Raw genomic sequence first — 18,196 nt, 5'->3', positions numbered from 1 at the left:
AAGACTTACTTTGTCATTTCACTGGCAGCTTCAAATCTCTCTTTCAAATAATTGAAAATGTTCAAACACAAACAGGAAAAGCATGTCAGTCAAATTTTTAATACATGTTGGCTGTTATGTAAAATAATATTACTTCATCGAGAAAATATATGATTGTATACAAGTGACTGGTCTTCGACCAGGACAAAAAAGAATGCTGATAATGGAATCGCATCATGGAAGTAAATACTATTACAGTACAGATTATGCATTCAGGAATATTTTGGACAAACACTGGTGATTTTTAAAAGTACAATGTAAACAATAAAAAAAAAAACAACGGCTATGTACATGTACATGTGTTTAAAAAAAATATACAGTCTCCGAACAGCTTGATATGTATACAAAAAAAATTACAGCTTTAAATATATCATTATAATATGGAAAACTATCACTGAACTGAGCAGCTAGTTCTGGATGACTAATGACATCAAATCCGCTCCACACACAGGGCTATCCCCATCCCCCCGCCCACACAGAGAGCGGCCACACCCCTTTTCTTGCCTGTCCGTTTCAGAGCGTAGAGCAATGTCACTAGGATCCTGGCACCAGACGCTCCTATTGGGTGTCCTATAGCAATAGCACCTCCAGATGTGTTTACCTATAAATAATTGAGTTTCATTGCTGTCATGATAAAGCAACTTGTGTACACTCTTCATGTACATGTACTGTAGGTTCCTAATTAAATGTGAGGAATTACATTTCCAAGTTTTGTAAAATCACAAAAAGCACCATTAACAGATTTTAAAAACTCGCTATTATCTACCTGACATTTTTGAACATTAATACAACATTATAATAAATGTTGAGCCTTCATGATTTCAAATTCTCTTAATTTGATGCAAAGCAATGGAATAAAGCACTAGAATAAAACATAAGGAATATTAAGTATATAGCTAGTGCTTTGAACTATATGTACATGTAATTGCCTCATGTAGATCAACTGAAATATTTATAGGTGTACCAAAGCATTCAATATGTAAGTTCATAGGTCACATACATTAATGAATAATTATAAATGTGAGTACTGCAAATAAACACACACTTAGCTATTGTGATGAAAGAATTTCAGATTAGTACAGATAACATACAATTTGAGACCAGCTCAGTAAAATATTGAAGTTATCTTGCTTTATGAAACATATCTATCAAGTCACAATAACTGAACCATTTAGGCCTTACCTTTGAGGGATCACATCCCAGTTCTTTAACGACTGCCACAGACTGAGCCGCAAAGGCTTCATTGAGCTCCAGTAGATCTACATCATTGATTGACCAGTGTGCTTTTTCCAGCTGTTTACATTTAAAAGCAAAACATAAGAAGAAGACTGTTACGTTCAGACACTTTTTACACAAAATTTAAAAATTATAAACCAATGAAACAGGTCTTTTCTCTTTTTGAAGTAAATTTCATTGGCAATCTTAACTGCAGTTGCGTTGGAAGCAAATTAAATGTTTGGGGGAGGGGGCTAGACTGATCATCAGAAATCTTGACAAGCAAAAAAAAAGGGGGGGGGGGGGGGTCTAGTATACCTATAACTCCAAATAAAACCTAACTTACTCAACGAAATGTTTTCTCCAAATGAAATAATACCTAATTCATGGGGGGTGGGGGGGGGGGGGGGGGGGCTAATAAACCTATGACTCCAATTTTCATTATCACTATATATATTTCAATTTTTTAAGTTATGTTTAGGAACAATTGTGTTTGCTGTTTGGTAAAATCAAGGTGTGGTAGAGAATGGCATGTTCATTCGTTGTTTTTCATGGGGAATAGTGAAGGGGGTCCAAGAAATAATTGAGTTTTTTATGTTTTCTATATTGGCCTAATTTTGGCAATTTTATGATTGGATATTCCAGGGAGGGGTTCAGACTCCACTAACCTCCCTTCTAGATCCGCGCATGATGTTCATCCAACAATCCACCATAACCCCCCCATCTCCCCCCCCCCCCCCCCCCCCCACTTTTTTTAATATAATGTTAAACGTCACAATTGTTTTATATTTGTATCAAATGAAATTTTATAATGAGTGTTAAGGGTAAATATATTTTGGTATTTTTCTTTTGCACATTTAGTATGTGTTCTTTGCTTTTCTTCCTTGCATTTGAGCCCTCAACATCACCACCCCTATAATGTTTTTTGGTATGTACATACACTTTTATACAACTGTGCGACTACACAACTCAGTCATTCGACAAGTTAGTTGACTATACATTCATATATAGTTTCACCAAAGAAATTCCTTATGACTACAAATCATACTGCAACTCACTGCTTTTCTGGTGGCATCCACTGGTCCCATTCCCATAATGGCTGGATCCACCCCAGCCTGTGCCCATGATACAATCCTACATAAAGGTTGTAAGGATCTGTTTCTGGCTTCTTCAGCACTCATCAATACACAGACAGCTGCCCCGTCATTTAAACCTGCAAATTCACACCAACATCTTAACCAAAAACTCTTCACAATATTAGTCCATTCAAAGTTTTATCTTAATGTCACATCCATTAATTTCTTGTTTTCTCATGTCATGAATTTTTGACAATGTTTACCCTAAACCAACATATGTTTAATGCATATTGATGCCTACAGGTTCAATACTCCAAGTTTGCAGTGTCTTAAAAACTGTAGAATCATTATAATGAACAAATATGGTTAATCCTCTAATAATTTAATCAAATTACATGAAACTTAAACTTGGATTTGTACATTAACAAAAGGAAGGTTTCACAAATGAACATGTTGGGTACTTGTCCGTTAGGTGAGAATTTCTCCTACATGTATTGTGATTTATCTGCCATAACATGTAAATGGTACTGTTGCTTGCAAATAGTACATATCTAATATGCAAAACTTAAAAATTTTTATTAGGATAAATACATGTATTCGCCTTTCCCTTAAGAATGATGTAAATAAACAACCAGGATGATGTGGTTACCAGAAGCATTTCCAGCAGTTACCGTTCCTGTTCCATCTTTAACAAAAGCTGGTCTTAGTTTCTGTAGTGCTTCTATTGAGCATCCCTGCCTTGGAAATTCATCCTTATTTACAACCTCTGGAAAAAAAATGACAATTTGTGTTTCAAGATTTTCATGGTTTAATTCAAGAGAAACATGTTTTGCCTGTTGACATTCAACATGACATTTACATTCTACCATAACTGATTTTTGTTTTTAGAAAAAGTCAAACAACAACACCAAAAAAATAATCCAAATGCAAAAGAGACACATGTTGACAAGTGCTAATTAAAATTAGCATTAAAAATTCTCATTGAGGTTCATAATTCTATGAACTTTACTTGTTCCTTGTCTGGTTGTTATGGAAACAGGAACTATTTCTTCATTGAAATACCCAGCATTCTGTGCAGCCTCACATTTCTGCTGAGAATTAAGTGCAAAAAGGTCTTGTTCTTCTCTGGATACACTGTATTTCTTCGCCACGTTTTCAGCTTTTAAAATAAGATCAACAGTCAACATTTCAAAGAATTGAAATACAAAACTGAATTTTTATTTCTTTAGTTCTCGGTGTAATTTGCATGAAGTAAGAATACAATATAATATACACATGCATGTACATAAATTCAAGATAAACCAAATTTGTAATGCTTTTCAGTGATATAATTGTGTTTCTCCCAAATATGATAAATAGGTTATAGTCATTTCACTAATGAATAATGGCGCAAATATTTTTTTCCAATTAATTTCTCCCCTTCTCGTAAAAAGTTTAATTTTACATTAAACCAATGTTTTAAAAAAATTGGCACTAGTTTAGAGCCCCAATGTTGGTAGTATTTTCTAATTGGCTTGACAGATTTTACCTGTAATTCCCATGTGATACTGATTAAAGGTATCTGTGAGGCCATCACTCATCATTGTGTCTGTAAGTGAAGTGTCTCCAAATTTGACTCCATTCCTCATGTGAATGCAGTGAGGAGCCTTCATAGTACAAAAATTTGTTAAATTAATATATTTATTTATTATTTTTATCATTTTTCACAGCTGAACATATTTTGATGGATCAATAACCAACCTGACTCCTCTTTAATTAATTTCCAAAAATATTGCAAGTAAATATTCTGTGGAATCATAAAAATTCTGGTAGACCAATCTTTTGCAGATTGTCAGTTTTTCACAGGTTCATGGGGACATAATTTCAGGTATTTCTAATTTTGTGGATTTACTCGACAAAATTACTGAATTAATACTGTGTTCCATGTTGTCTAAATATGTAAATTCTTTGATGAAGGGGAGCCACCACTGATTTTAATGATTCCACAGTGCTACATTATCAGTATACAAATCAACACACCAAGCTCATATTCTCCTGTCCCCCTGCCACCACGATGTCTGCATCCCCCGTCTTGATGGCCTGGTAGCCCAGAACCACTGCCCTCAGGCCTGACCCACACAACATGTTGACCCCACAGGACGGCACATGTATGGGCACCCCTCCATTGATGCTGGCCTTTCTAGCAGGGTTCTGGCCTTGACCTGGGAACAAGCAACAGGGTGCATTTGTTAGCTTAATCACAACTGCTGGTGGGCCATCCATAAAAAATAATGTTTGTTTGGAATTTCTGCCTGGGGGGTTTCCAGACACAGGACTGAGGAGGGAGTGGGGGAATTTATTTTATATTTCAAACTGTAAGTTCAGCTTATCAAATTTTGGTAGAAAACAAAAACCTGAATGAACTTGTAACTATGTAAACATTGCAAGAAAAACATTTTTTTTAAAAATTCCAAATTTTTTGCAAATAAAATTTTACCAGCAGGGGGTATTTCATTGAGGCAGGAGGCAATTCAAACAAACAATAATCTTATTTTGGCCTGATTGGCATTTTAATTTATGTATATATGTTTCATGTAGGTATATCACACACATTTCTACATCGTCGGATACCCACAGGTGATCAAGTCTTTTAAGTAAAAGATGCAATCACCCATGGGTATCCGACGATGATAAAAGATGCGATCCCCCGTGGGTATCCGACGACGACATTTCTAGTACATGTATGTAACTAGCTTTCATTTTCTCATAATTAAAATAAAAATACATGTATTGCAGGGTTGTCTCTAAAAATTGAGGTAGAAGGGAGAAATAAAAAAGTAGAAGGGGATCTGGAGGTCTAGCTTTAATAGCTAGATAGTGTTTGAAATGCAATAATAGCCGGGTAATTACGTCACTTTAGGCGGGGAAATTCCCAACCTCCTGGGTCTTAGAGACAACCCTGTATTGTAATGAGCAGAATAGCAGCCATGCATGTTCATTATATATACGTTAAAGTCATTGCATGTCTACCATATTTGTATCATATTTCTTAAAACATTGAATGAAAATTTTCACCACAAATTTATCTGCGTGAACCTTTGAATACGAAAAGTATTATTTTTTAAATGATTAATACATGTACATGTGTATTACAATTACACTTTCAGGTACATGTATTAATCCTTTAAAAAATAATAGAAATTTAAATTTAATCAAAATTTGAGCTAAACCATATATCATAGAAAGAGCAAGAGAAAAGTCACTAGTGATTCTTAAACAAATTAATATGAAATTAGATCGAAATTACACCTGTCGAGTATCTTTTTCTTTATACATGTACAAGTACCTGCAGTCAGAACCTGTCCTAGTATAACCTCAGACACATTCTCCCCCTTGATGCCTGCTCGGCCTAAGGCCTCTTTGATACAGATGGTTCCTAGGTCATGGGCTGGAAGGGTAGACAACCCACCACAGAAGGACCCTTCAAAATGAATCGCAAAAACACAATTTAATATAAACACAGCATTAAAGGTCGCTGGTTTAAAATTTTGCACCCTCTGTGCAGGGTATTGCGCATTATTGTCGTAAAACGCAAATGCAGAGTAAAATGATCAAATGTACAAGTTATCATGCAATGTTTTATATTCAGAAAAATTTCTTATCATAGAAAATATTTTTAGTAAATGGATCCTTAGAATAATGTTTTGAAGTATTTTAATTATTTTGCCACTTCTTCAAAATCGACGCTATCCACGTCAGCTAGAGTCAACGTTTTTCAATGACGTCAGTTGAGATTTTGATGTAACAATTAACAAAATAAACTTTGTGCATGTTTTATTACAGCGTCAATAATTAAGATTGTATATATAATTTCCAGATTAAAAAAATTACGCCATCCTTTCATGTTCTGTGTGAGTGGAAAGTTATTTGTTTATCTATTACAAATAAAATAACATTGAATTCGTACACATCCTTTTATTCTATACAATTCTATATGTAAAATGCCTGGCTAGACACATTACATGACATATTTTTAAGACATAGTTTTACGATAAATGTGGCAGAAAGGTATAGAGGTAATTGACATAATTTTAAGCTGTGTAACATGTATGTACATGTTAAAGACAATTATTAGACGCAGCGTTTAGATCTAGTTTTAGACTATCGGAAACGCGTAACCACGATGTCGCCAGGATAAAGCACTTGTGGACATCGCCGCGCCGGTGAGCTAGTTTTCGGTGACAACTACAGAAATTACAAGAAAATGAATTGTTTGGAAACTGTAACGAACAAAATGTTTTCCTGATTAAATAAACTAAACTATCTTCAATATATCAAATATCATTCTAACCAACTGGAGTTCGAACAGCAGCAACAATCACAACGTCCATAATATTCTACTTTCGATTTAAAATCAGTGTAGCTAAGACGCTTTCAATTTTCATAATACTTAATCGATGCCGAGAAACACTTGTGAGATTCCGATATCTTGCGCATACGCAATAAGTACTTCCTTTTTCTACTATCAAAAATGGTAAATACACGAGAATCTTACGGATGATAGTAAATCTATTGTCATCATCCCGCTAAACTAGCTTAATGTCACTTTAGAAGTAAAGATTACAAACTAAGGGACTCTCAATGACTTTTATAATCGAGTAAATCCAAGATTTGCATTCATGTTAAATCATATTTGAGTATTGAAAGTTAGTCAATACATTTCGTGATGGAACGTTTAGTTCAGTGTATATAGTATGATGTTTGATCTCTAGAATTACCATTCAATGCAATCAGGTTTCTTATGTTTTCATTACGCTATGTTATTAAAAATGTACATGTATATCGGTCAAACACGACAAAGTAGCAGGTAGAGATGATCATAAACATCATTGGCATAGTCAAAACATTTCTGGTCCGAATATACATGTAGCTACCAGTTGTTACCTTCAAAACTAAACATAATACACTTGTATTTAACTGAATAATTAAATGAATGTGCACAATGATGGTTGGATGATTAAATACAACCAGTACTGGAAAATTATACATGTTCATCATCAGGTTTTCTGGAACAGAACGTTTCTTAGGGCAAATTACTTCAAATGAGTTCTCTCAGATTTATAATGCATTCTAAAATTGGTATGGAATGCTAAATTTTCTTGCTAATTCTGTAAAATGATCAGTGACATTGACATCAATGCTTGAAATATGTTCAGATTTACTTGTAATTGTTGCATTACCTTTAAAGGAATTGAAACATTTTGCTCATTGCAAGAATATTTTCATAAAATGTTCATCAAATTTGTCATACGTCACATTTGCAATTGCAAAATTTATATAATATTGCATATGTAATTGAATGAAAGTTAGATTTATTATTGGTGTATATTGATGTGTGAAATGTGCATTTTAAACTACTTATGCAAAAATCATTTTGAAGGTTTAATTACCATTATGTACTTACAGCTGATATGTTAAGAGTATAATTGTATTATATTTGGAAACAATTATATAACTAAAATTGTAGACCTAGGTATAAAGTAAGGCTGACTGAAACATTATTTTTTCTATCAAGAATATATATTTTAAAAAAAATAACAAAACACTTATAACATGGATTTGTGTAGTATTGCATAAATGATGAAGATATAGTTCAACTCTGATTCATTTTCGCTTTTTATTCACGCAGGTCAACGTACCAAAATCGAGGAAGACCTTTTGCAAGGGTAAAAAGTGCAAAAAGCACACCCTCCATAAGGTGACCCAGTACAAGACCGGAAAAGCCTCCCTTTATGCTCAGGGTGAGTACAATACATGGATTTTGTCTTCATTATTTTCCCTCTTTAATTGGTCGAAAGTTTCTTCGGTATTGATCATTTAATTTTTGGTGTTTTCTTTCTGTTAATTGCTTTCAATATATAGTCCTCAACACCCTATTACAATTCTCACATTACTGAGAATAAAGCACATGGTCCTTTGGCCTTTTGTGTATTGCTTACTTAATATTTACTTCCGTTGTTTTGTGCAGTATAATGCATATACTGTAGAAGCTCATATTTTCATTGGGTCAAAATTTTTGTTGTTTTTTAACAAAATAAAATTTCGTTGGTATGTAATTTTGTCATATCTTAATCTCTTTGTAATCATTAATACTTGGGCTAAAAAATTGTCATGGGTTTAATTTCGTTGATTTATACATGTACTGCCAACGAAAATAACGAAATTAAATCCCCAACGAATAATTCTGCTTCTACAATATACTTATTAGGTCTAAAAAAAAAATAGGTTTGTTTCCGCTTTCAGGCTGAAAAAAATTAGGGTCGGTCGGTCGGCTTTTTTTTTTTTTTTAATCTTTTTTTTTTCCCTCTCCATCTGTTCAATTGTGCATATTAAACCATTTATCTATTAAACTGGGTAAGATAAAAAAAAACAAGTATTTGTTGTCATTATCTAAATGATGTGATGAACTTTCTCCCCGGCTGCTGGGAACATTTCTCGAGCTCAACTGGCACGACATGTGCTGCCATTTGTAAATAACAAACATCTACACAACACTGATGACATCTCAATAAGTTCTATAAGCGTTTTTACGACTTAAATTTGGAGGACACAATAAATTTTTAAATCGGATAAAAACGAAATTTTAACAAAAAACTGATAAAAACGGAAATTTACGAAAAAACTCGAAAAAAAATTTTGGGTCGGCGGGTTTAAGTTAGGGTCGGTCGGGAAAGCGGAAACAAACCTTTTTTTTTTTAGGCCTTAAGAGGGCTTGATGGTCATCACCTTTTAAGACTACTGTATATCAATAACTTTGCAAGAAAAATTGAGAGTTTTCTTTTTTACATGACGGTTTATGGCTATTATAAAATATCATTTATCAAATTTTTATGGTAGGTCTGTTGTTGTCAACTTTTGTTGACGATCTAGCTTTATCAGGATTTGGAATGCAGCTATAGATTTTTAAAGTAAAGTTGATATGAATTTTGTTTGTTATTTCCTCAGGAAAGAGAAGATACGACCGAAAACAGAGTGGTTTTGGAGGTCAGACAAAGGTTATCTTCCGAAAAAAGGTACGTTTTAAAACAGTAGAACCATTTAAACAACATCATGTAACCAGTATTTGCAAAAAAGATGTACCAAAAGTCCATTGCCTTTTTAAATTGGCTGCATGAGGTTTGATGTAAACTAAATTCTATTGTCATTGATTTATGTCTTTACATTTTTGTAAAGTCTTGTGTGATGTAGTATGCACTTGTACAGTCCCTGAAACATTCTACTTTCCCATATGCGCACGCTGATCAGAATTTGGTGAACGCTTATGAACGGTGAGCGAATACAGAGTGCAAACATGAGCGCAAAGTAAATGGTGATCGTACGGTGAACAATTTGAACGCAAGATAAACGACCTATTCAGAGTGCCTCAGGAATTTTCCTTTTATTGTATTTGTCAATACCGGTAATCAGGAAAAAATTAACAAATAAACTACATGTATGTATAGTTGTCAGCCTAAATAAAATATTATATGACTAATGATAAATGATGCTGAACAAACGGTGAGCGCAAGGTTATCACTTTGTAAACGGTTAGCGCAAAAAGATCGTAGCAGAGAGTGCAAGTGAATGCGCTATGAGCACACGGAAAATGGGAAAGTAGAATGTTGCAGGGATTGTACATGATACACAATCCCCAATGGTTCAATCAAGATTTTTAAATGAAAATTCACCTATGTACATGCATTGATAATGTATTCCAAGCACTTACACTCGTGGATCTAACTAAAATAGAAGATCCAAGGAATTTTTCAATTAATAATTATAGTCCTGTCTTTTTTATTGCGTTAAAATGAACATTCACAAGAAATGTTTGTTTGTTGCATACTGTTATAACCAAGTTGTACAAATATTCAATCTAATTTAACAGAGTCCATCTTGAAACGAAAACTGCATATCTGGACACCAAATAAATTGAAAAGTTTTTAGTCGCATTATCATAAGTATAACATGGTCCAGTACTCAGCAGTGAAGTCCGACAGGAGACAAGTGCATAATTCATCAGAATTGTGAAACACTGAACACATGACAAGTCAGCAGGGGGTTAAATTACATGATAGCCAATACACTGATTTGAACATTTTTATAATGATACAATACAATGATACATGGAAATTGAATTATTAAAGATTTAGTATTTTTGACAAAATAAGTAAAATGTAATCCATAGAATTTGCACGCCATGCAATATCGGTAGTCAAACTCTCGCAGTATCTAGAAACATTCCCTTAAAAGATGGGTCATTAAAATTTTGTTTTCATGTATAATGCGTATCCCCCACTTTGATCAAATTTTGGCTGTGGACTATACTCAAGACTTTATGGTGATATTTATTGGTGGGCTGTCTAGTGCCATTGAAAAAGTTGATTGCTACAAATTATTCACCAAAGTCTTTTTCAGTTATGTAAAATGTACTAAATGATAAAAATGTTTTAATTTTATTTCACCTCGTATAAGATTAGTAACACATAAATGTATACAGTAATTATAAAAATGATGGAAGTAATCAAGAGACTCTCTCCTACAGAAAGATTTGCCAAGATTTGGAACATGCAATATTTTTATTTTTTGAAAAAAATACTGCTGTATATGCACTAATTAAAACATCTCTTGATTTTCAGGCTAAAATTACGAGAAAGATTGTACTAAGGTTAGAATGCACAGAATGTAAATACAGAAAACAGCTGGCCATTAAAAGATGTAAGCACTTCGAGTTGGGAGGAGAAAAGAAGAGAAAGGTATGTAATCCATTAATTATACATTAATTTGATTTCACAATTTGTTTTCTCTATGAGAAGATTGTAGGTTCATTCAGGTTCCAGATATTCTTTATTGAAATATACCTATTGCAGAAATAAAAGAGGCAGAATATTAGCAACATTGACAAAGTTACTGAAAATAGGAATTCAATGTGAAAGTTTTTGAAAATATGGAAAATGTGTTCAAATTACTTTAAGTCATTTGAACACATTTTGTGTGTTTTCAAGTTAGTCGCTTTTTTGTCTGAGAGATATGATACACTTATAATATATATCGTGTATAAGTATCTATTTCATTTGGTCAATTAATAGATAAATGAACTTAACAGAAAAACATGTGTAGACCAAACAAGAGGTACTCGGACAATGTTTTTCTATTACGTGGATATATTTACCAATAGACTATGAAAAAGTTGTTCACGTATTTCTAAAATATAGAAATCAGGCAGCTGTGGGATATGTATTTTCAATGTTGATTGATACATGTATTGACATTTATTTTATTTTTTTCATTTACAGGGACAGATGATTATGTTCTAAAGTGGTTGGTGTATTCTGTGCTGTAAATAAATGGAAAAAAAGGAAGTGGTTGTTTGTCTATATAAAAAATACATGCAACACGAATGGGTTAGCATGCAATTGTATCAGATTTTGTAAAACTGGATACAAAATTTTATTTCTTCAATTGTTAATGTGAAAAAGGTGTAAAAGGGATTTAGTAAAGGGAAAATGGCAATATTTTTATTGCTTACAAAACTATTTGAATTGGCCAGTGCAACTCCTCTAAAACCTTTGCAAGGATGTTGAAATTTGAGGGTATTTAGGGCACAATGTGTTAATGTGCAGCTTAATACCAGAAAAATTCGGTTTCTAAATTTTAATGAAAAACTCTGCCATTTTTAACTTAAAATTTTGTCCTTTACTGAATATACATGTAGTATAAATGAACAGTTTTTGGGCTCAACTCCTCTTTGACCGCTGCAAGGATGTTGTTGAAACTTCGTAGGTATTGAGAACACAATAAGTAGATTTGCGAAATGTCAGCAAAACCGATTCCATTATATTTCTGGAAATTTAGGCCCTTTTGAAATTAAAAATTTGATCCTATATAAATCATATCGAATTATTAATGAATAGCTTTTTTAAAGCGGAACTCCTCTTTAACCGCTGCAAGGATTCTCTTGAATCTTCGTAGGTATACTGTATTTAGGACATCATGTGTAGATGTGCAGGAAATTCCGATTATATTAACTCTGAGAATATCGGTCTTTTTTAACTTGTTACTTTGTGTTCGACAAAGGAATAGATATGCGAACCTGAAGGAAGTCTTTATCTGATGATTTTTTCATAGTTTAAATATATGCTCTTTATTTCACGCTCCGGTATGTAACGCGTGACTAGCAATTTATTATTTGAAGCATTGACAAGTAAGGGGGAGGGTGGGGTATGTGACCTTGCTCACTTTTTTTTCACTTTTCTATGGAGTACGGTTGTCTTGATTATAGATATGAAAACGTAACATTGAATCTCGTTTTCGTCCCACTAGTTCGGAGTTTGTCCTCTCGTAGCTTAAAGTTTTGAAATTCATTCACATTGAAATTTCAAATAATATTTGATATATATTCAAATTGAATAATTATCAAATAAGCATAATATTGAATATTAAGATATGTAACTCGGAATATACACATATGAATAAATGTTAATGCAGTATTAAGAACAAATCACAAAATTTTGAATTAATGTTGTTTACAAACAAAACACTCCAAGAAACGTTGTCGAAATACTCTATCAAAATATCCATAGATAAACGGATTGACAATGTGGTTTATAATGGAGGAACGGCGCAATAGCATGATGAAATTCAAAGTAACAATGTCCATCTGGTGCCAGTAATGAAATGGATCATCCGTCGCTAAAAGCATTGTTACGAACGTAGGGAGATACGATAACAAGTAAAAAAAGATTATGGTTATAAACATGTACGTAAAGTTATTTCTGACTCTAAAACTTGTGCCATGTCGTCTTTTGACATAAGAGGATTTGTTTCCAGTTTGACGGATTTGGGATTGTTGTACATCCGAATGATCAACATTTTGCATTTTTGTATTAATCGTTGAGACGCAACTCATTTCCGACTCGATTGCGACTTCTTGTTGATTTTGGCGTACGTTGTCTTGTAATGTATTAACAACGGAACCAAATTGCGATTCACAGTGAAAATTGAGGCCTTCTTTCGTGTATTCCTTGGAGCAAACGGCAGTTTTAACGTTATTCCTGCCGTTTTTATCAACAGAATAACGTCCTTTTAAGACATATAACCCATGTATTTGACGTTTGCGTCTTGATCTTTTTAAAAACCGTCTATAAATTTGTAGTCCTATTGGAATATAAAGACCTGCGGTTATCCCTGCATTAGAAAATATGACGCCTATTTCGATGAAAATGTATGTCATCTTCAAAGTATGCAGTATTCCATTAAAATCTCGTAACTCGCACATGGCTACCGTAACGTTGGTATTTAGACATGAAACATTCTGGTGGCGATTTCCAACAAAGTATATAACAGGACTTGTATTAACGATTGCAAATAAAAGACACCCATAGACGGCCCACTTTTTACCGAAAAGAGTCATCTGTTTTCCTGTTGGGCGACATATTTTCAGATATCTACTGATCGAAATCATCAACAAAATGAATGCCGACCACGACGATGTCACCCAAGAAAAGTAATGAAGCAACTTGCATAAAATCTCATTTGGAAAGTTTGCATAGTAGTAGTTCATCGTTATACTAAGGCCTGCTAAACAAATGCTCGACACCAGATCTGCGACTGCTAAATGTGGAATAAAGAATCTTTCCTCTGTCTGCGGCATTTTAAATCCGTACAAAAACAATACTTCACCATTTCCGACAATACCAAAAACTAGAAGCAGGCTAATCACAATTGTATTAAATGACAAATACTGTGTAAAATAATCATTGCATTCATGGATGCTTAAAGTCTTGTTTTCTTCCATTTTCATACACAACAGTTCGGAGAATGAAAGAATTATGCTAGCGCTAGTTAGATTGTTAAATTATGAAAAGTTACAGAGGAAATACAAGAACAGGAAATCTGTGTTTACAATGGTCTGTCCCGTTCCAAGTAATAAGGACATCCCTTTTCATTATATCTCTACTGATAATCCGAACATTTAGTTCTCACACCCATCATAATGTCGGTAGTTGTAAGAGGAATTGATCTGACTGGAACCCATTACCTATAGCTATTAGTGAAACTGGGCAAAACGACAAAAGATCCATCGGGAAATATAATTAAGTTGAAAATAATTAGCCGCATGTATGGTCGATATATTGAAAGTACCTGTTGCTTAATTATATTGTGGAAGTTTTATATATGAATTTAAGCCTTATTTTCATACCGGAAAGAAAATATCTATAAAATAACTTCTTATTATTTCTACCTGTTCTAATTGTCTATTTAAAAAAGCTATGTGTTTAATGCTACTGCATAGCTAATCTATAACCTTTCATTGATCATCCCAAAGACTTCCAGAACAATTACATAATGCCGTTTTGATAGCGTACCAGTAATTATTTATTTATTTCAATATGAGTTATAAGATCAGAGTATTTCAATGAATCAACTCGGTTGATATAGCGATGCGTTGAGCGACTCAGACGACACTTTTGCACCCTGAGAATGTATTCGGAATGTTTTCTCTATTGTTGCTAAGTATAATTTATGATAAATCCAGAGGTGCTCGAATGAAAGATCACGAGACTTCGCCGAGATTTGTGCAGTTTCTTTGAAATTTCAAGCGGAAGTATATGTGTTCGGATAATATTCTCAAAATGCGTAAGAACTGGTCGTTTTCATATCATATTTAACTTTAAATTATGTTAAAACATGTAAATCTTTTAAGATGTATGTTTTCTTTCAACATATAGCGGTTATTTATATTAAATGATGATATTCAGAACAAAGTTATCGCTCGTGTTCAACCACGTGTAGAATGGTTCAAAATATAAACATTGTGTTGCTTAATAAAATTATAGTCATTTTTGATGCTTGTTGTGTGCAATATCATGTTTTTTAAAAAATAATGGGTGTCTGATTTGCATAAAAACTTTCTATATCGAGCCTTTTTCAAGGAACATTCTGCCTTAAATAGTATAGTCTGTTTCACTATTGATGCTATTACAAGGTCAGGCGCTGATCGAAAATAAACCCTTTAGGGGGGATCTCTGCTAAGCATGTTAATTAATTGTTGCATCAAATTGTTTTGTATTGTCACATTTATTTCTAGAACACATTTTATCAACCAATTCATGAAAATAAAGTTTAAAGTCTGACTACAAGTACCTAGATTCTATGAAATAGACTATCCACACGAGGCACTTTTATAAAAATGAAGCAATTAGTCAGAACGTAGAAGATTATGAAGATTTCTACTACAGTTATTGCCGAGATCAAAGAGATGCCGCAGACATTATTCTCCAATATATCACGAACGTCATCAGTAAATTATCAGATCAGAAATACCTATTTGTTTCGCACTGACCATGAAAGTACAACTTCAAACTGTAAAAAGTTTTTAAACTATGTCAATTTCACGTGTTAGTTCCAGTCAAAACAATGTGTATTGCCTCAAATGTTTATTTTTAAGAGATCAATGCAGCTGTTCCTTAGACCTCCCTAGCACATTTTCACTGCGTGTTTTACATAAAATACATAACGTGCAGTGGTAATAATCGTTTTAAATTGCCCTTAAAATATTAGGAACATGATTCAAAGATATCTTATAAATGAGTAAAGAGTAATAAAAATCCAAAGAAAAATTCTGTCGTCTGCATGTGATTCCTTTGATCGATACACATATAAACATTACAGGGAACAGCTGTCAAAATGACCAAGATCGTCTCTCTATAGGAGAAACGATCTGTAAAAATACGGGTCTGTTAGTAGAATAGAAATAAAGTTATTGTTATCGTGAATGTTGCAGGATAATCTCCTTGGTCTCGAAATGTTGTTTGAAATATAAAAGCCTCGGCTAACGCCCCGGCTGTTATATTTCAAAACAACATTTCTCGACCTCGGAGGTTATTCTGCAACATTCACGAAAACTCTTACTTTATTTCTCAATCAACTAAAAAATGCGAAGATTTCATTTAATGAAGTAAACAGATGTGACAGTGCTTTATTTACATGTATTTTATTTGTTTATTTTGTTTTCTTAGACTCCAACTAATATGCGATAACAATTTAACATTCATTATTTCATGTATGCGGTATAAACATCGCCTCCCTATTAATTAAGTTGAAGCGATTTTCTACATGAATAGTCTTGTGTTGCACAGATTGGTCGTCGAAACATATATTACATATACATTATATAAATGACACTTGATATAAGCGGATCTTCAGACGACTGAACATTAACGCTGCTTAAAAATTAAATTCAAAGTCCCTGTCATTTAGCAATAATAATATGGGTAAATTCCATTGATTATGGTAGCGCAATTCCTACTCAGATCAAAAATCAGAGGGTGGTATCTATAGAACACAAATGATGTTGTATCATTTTTTTAATACCTTAGCGCTATATTCTTGTTTATCATGACGCTCAGACAAATATTTAATCCAACAATTCCGGACTGTCGTGGTGGAACCCCTTGAGAGATGAAGTTTTTCCGGGGGGTTTTCGATTACGACAAAGAGCACACGGCGGGTGTGATCGGTCAGCAGAGGATGCTCACTCCTTCTAGGCACCTAATCCTGCCTCTATCTTGTAGGAGGTCCATGTTGCTCCGCCTTGAATTTGTATTTCGTTTTATGGATTTTTGAGATGGTCGACAGATTATTATTGTCATTTTTACATTCATGTATTCATGAAGTTGTGGAACCTTTCATATTTTGGGACACACGATCTTATCAACGTAAAGAACAGATGCATTATGTAAGCGTAAAATTAGTTATATAAGAAAGAAAGAATACATGTAGATGTGTCCTTTTTTCCCCATAAAAAACTATATCCCTTGTCCCTTTTAAAATTTACTCAACCTAAACATAGGTATGTATAAATGCAGCAGGTAATAAAAGAAAGTAGCTAGATGTACATAGATTATGATTAAAGTGTTTTTAGCTAACGCCTGTACTAAATATAGCATGTCCCTTAACTACAGGAAATAGGTTTTTAAGAACAAGGTTTTCATTCATTCCCTTAACTTTTTCGACACAAACAGACTATTAGCAAGTTTATATATTCCTATATAAGAGCTGTACATGTACCTTTAACGTGAGTTGAAATCGATCGCCATATAAACAAGAACTTGTATGCAATTTACAAAATTATTTCAAACTGTATTTTTTAAATCTCATTTCCCCTTTTGTGATTTTTTCCTGTTTACATTAGCGCCGAAAGAAGTAGTATTTCATAGAAATTCAAATGTTTGTCCCTAAAATATGTATTTAAGTATGACTAATCGTGATTTCTCTGATTTAGAAAAATATATCTATATGTAAATGGTGTAAGATTTGTTTTTAGGGGTCGTGATTTTATTGATATTATACTTAAGCATGTTTCAGGAAGATGGAAGGTACATATCAAGTAATGAATTGAGTTTTTGTACTTGACATACCGGCTGCTTGTTTAGGTTTTCTTTTAGGTTGCCAACATTTTTATTAATACATGTTACATAAATTAATCGATTAATTTCTTGGGAAAAAGTAGCAATACGAATTGGGATTTTCTTTTCATCATATTGCACCATTTAAATACAGGTAGGATATCACAAAAGTATTTCTAATCAGACAAACAATAAACCAATTAACAAGTTTTTATTTCATTTATTGATTGTTAAGCTTTTGTCATATTGCATTTTGGCGTTAATTTTATAATAAAGGTAAGCCTCTTTGATACAAATGTCCAGTAAAATGAGTATTTATAGATATTTACAGTACAAATCATTCAGGAAATAAATAATCATCAGTTTTATATGCATAGTTACTATGCTTAGTAAATTTTTTAGAAAAAGTAGCTCTATATATAAAAAATATAAAGTTGTAAA

At 33.1% G+C, this 18,196-nt stretch overlaps 3 protein-coding genes across 3 annotated transcripts in view; 1 reads left to right on the top strand and 2 right to left on the bottom strand.

The window, feature by feature from the left end:
- Window positions 1–18,196, bottom strand: part of LOC128186104 (E3 ubiquitin-protein ligase RNF213-like) — a 166,975-nt gene that overhangs the window by 60,219 nt on the left and 88,560 nt on the right. The gene's annotated exons all lie outside the window — the stretch shown is intronic.
- LOC128186105 (acetyl-CoA acetyltransferase-like) lies at window positions 84–6,733 on the bottom strand. The gene is made up of 9 exons (XM_052855836.1): window positions 6,661–6,733; window positions 5,656–5,790; window positions 4,350–4,531; window positions 3,859–3,976; window positions 3,340–3,489; window positions 2,980–3,096; window positions 2,313–2,467; window positions 1,222–1,332; window positions 84–640 (listed from the first exon to the last, which is right to left on the bottom strand). Exons 1-9 carry the CDS (start codon window positions 6,698–6,700, stop codon window positions 470–472), a joined length of 1,179 nt encoding a protein of 392 aa, XP_052711796.1. The 5' UTR covers window positions 6,701–6,733; the 3' UTR covers window positions 84–469.
- On the top strand, window positions 6,951–11,707 carry LOC128185295 (uncharacterized). The gene is made up of 5 exons (XM_052854926.1): window positions 6,951–6,967; window positions 7,956–8,110; window positions 9,315–9,382; window positions 10,985–11,101; window positions 11,642–11,707. Exons 1-5 carry the CDS (start codon window positions 6,951–6,953, stop codon window positions 11,660–11,662), a joined length of 378 nt encoding a protein of 125 aa, XP_052710886.1. The 3' UTR covers window positions 11,663–11,707.

Source organism: Crassostrea angulata, chromosome 5 (assembly GCF_025612915.1).
Source record: "Crassostrea angulata isolate pt1a10 chromosome 5, ASM2561291v2, whole genome shotgun sequence".
Lineage (NCBI taxonomy): Eukaryota > Metazoa > Mollusca > Bivalvia > Ostreida > Ostreidae > Magallana > Magallana angulata.
This window is presented reverse-complemented; position numbering and strand designations above follow the sequence as displayed.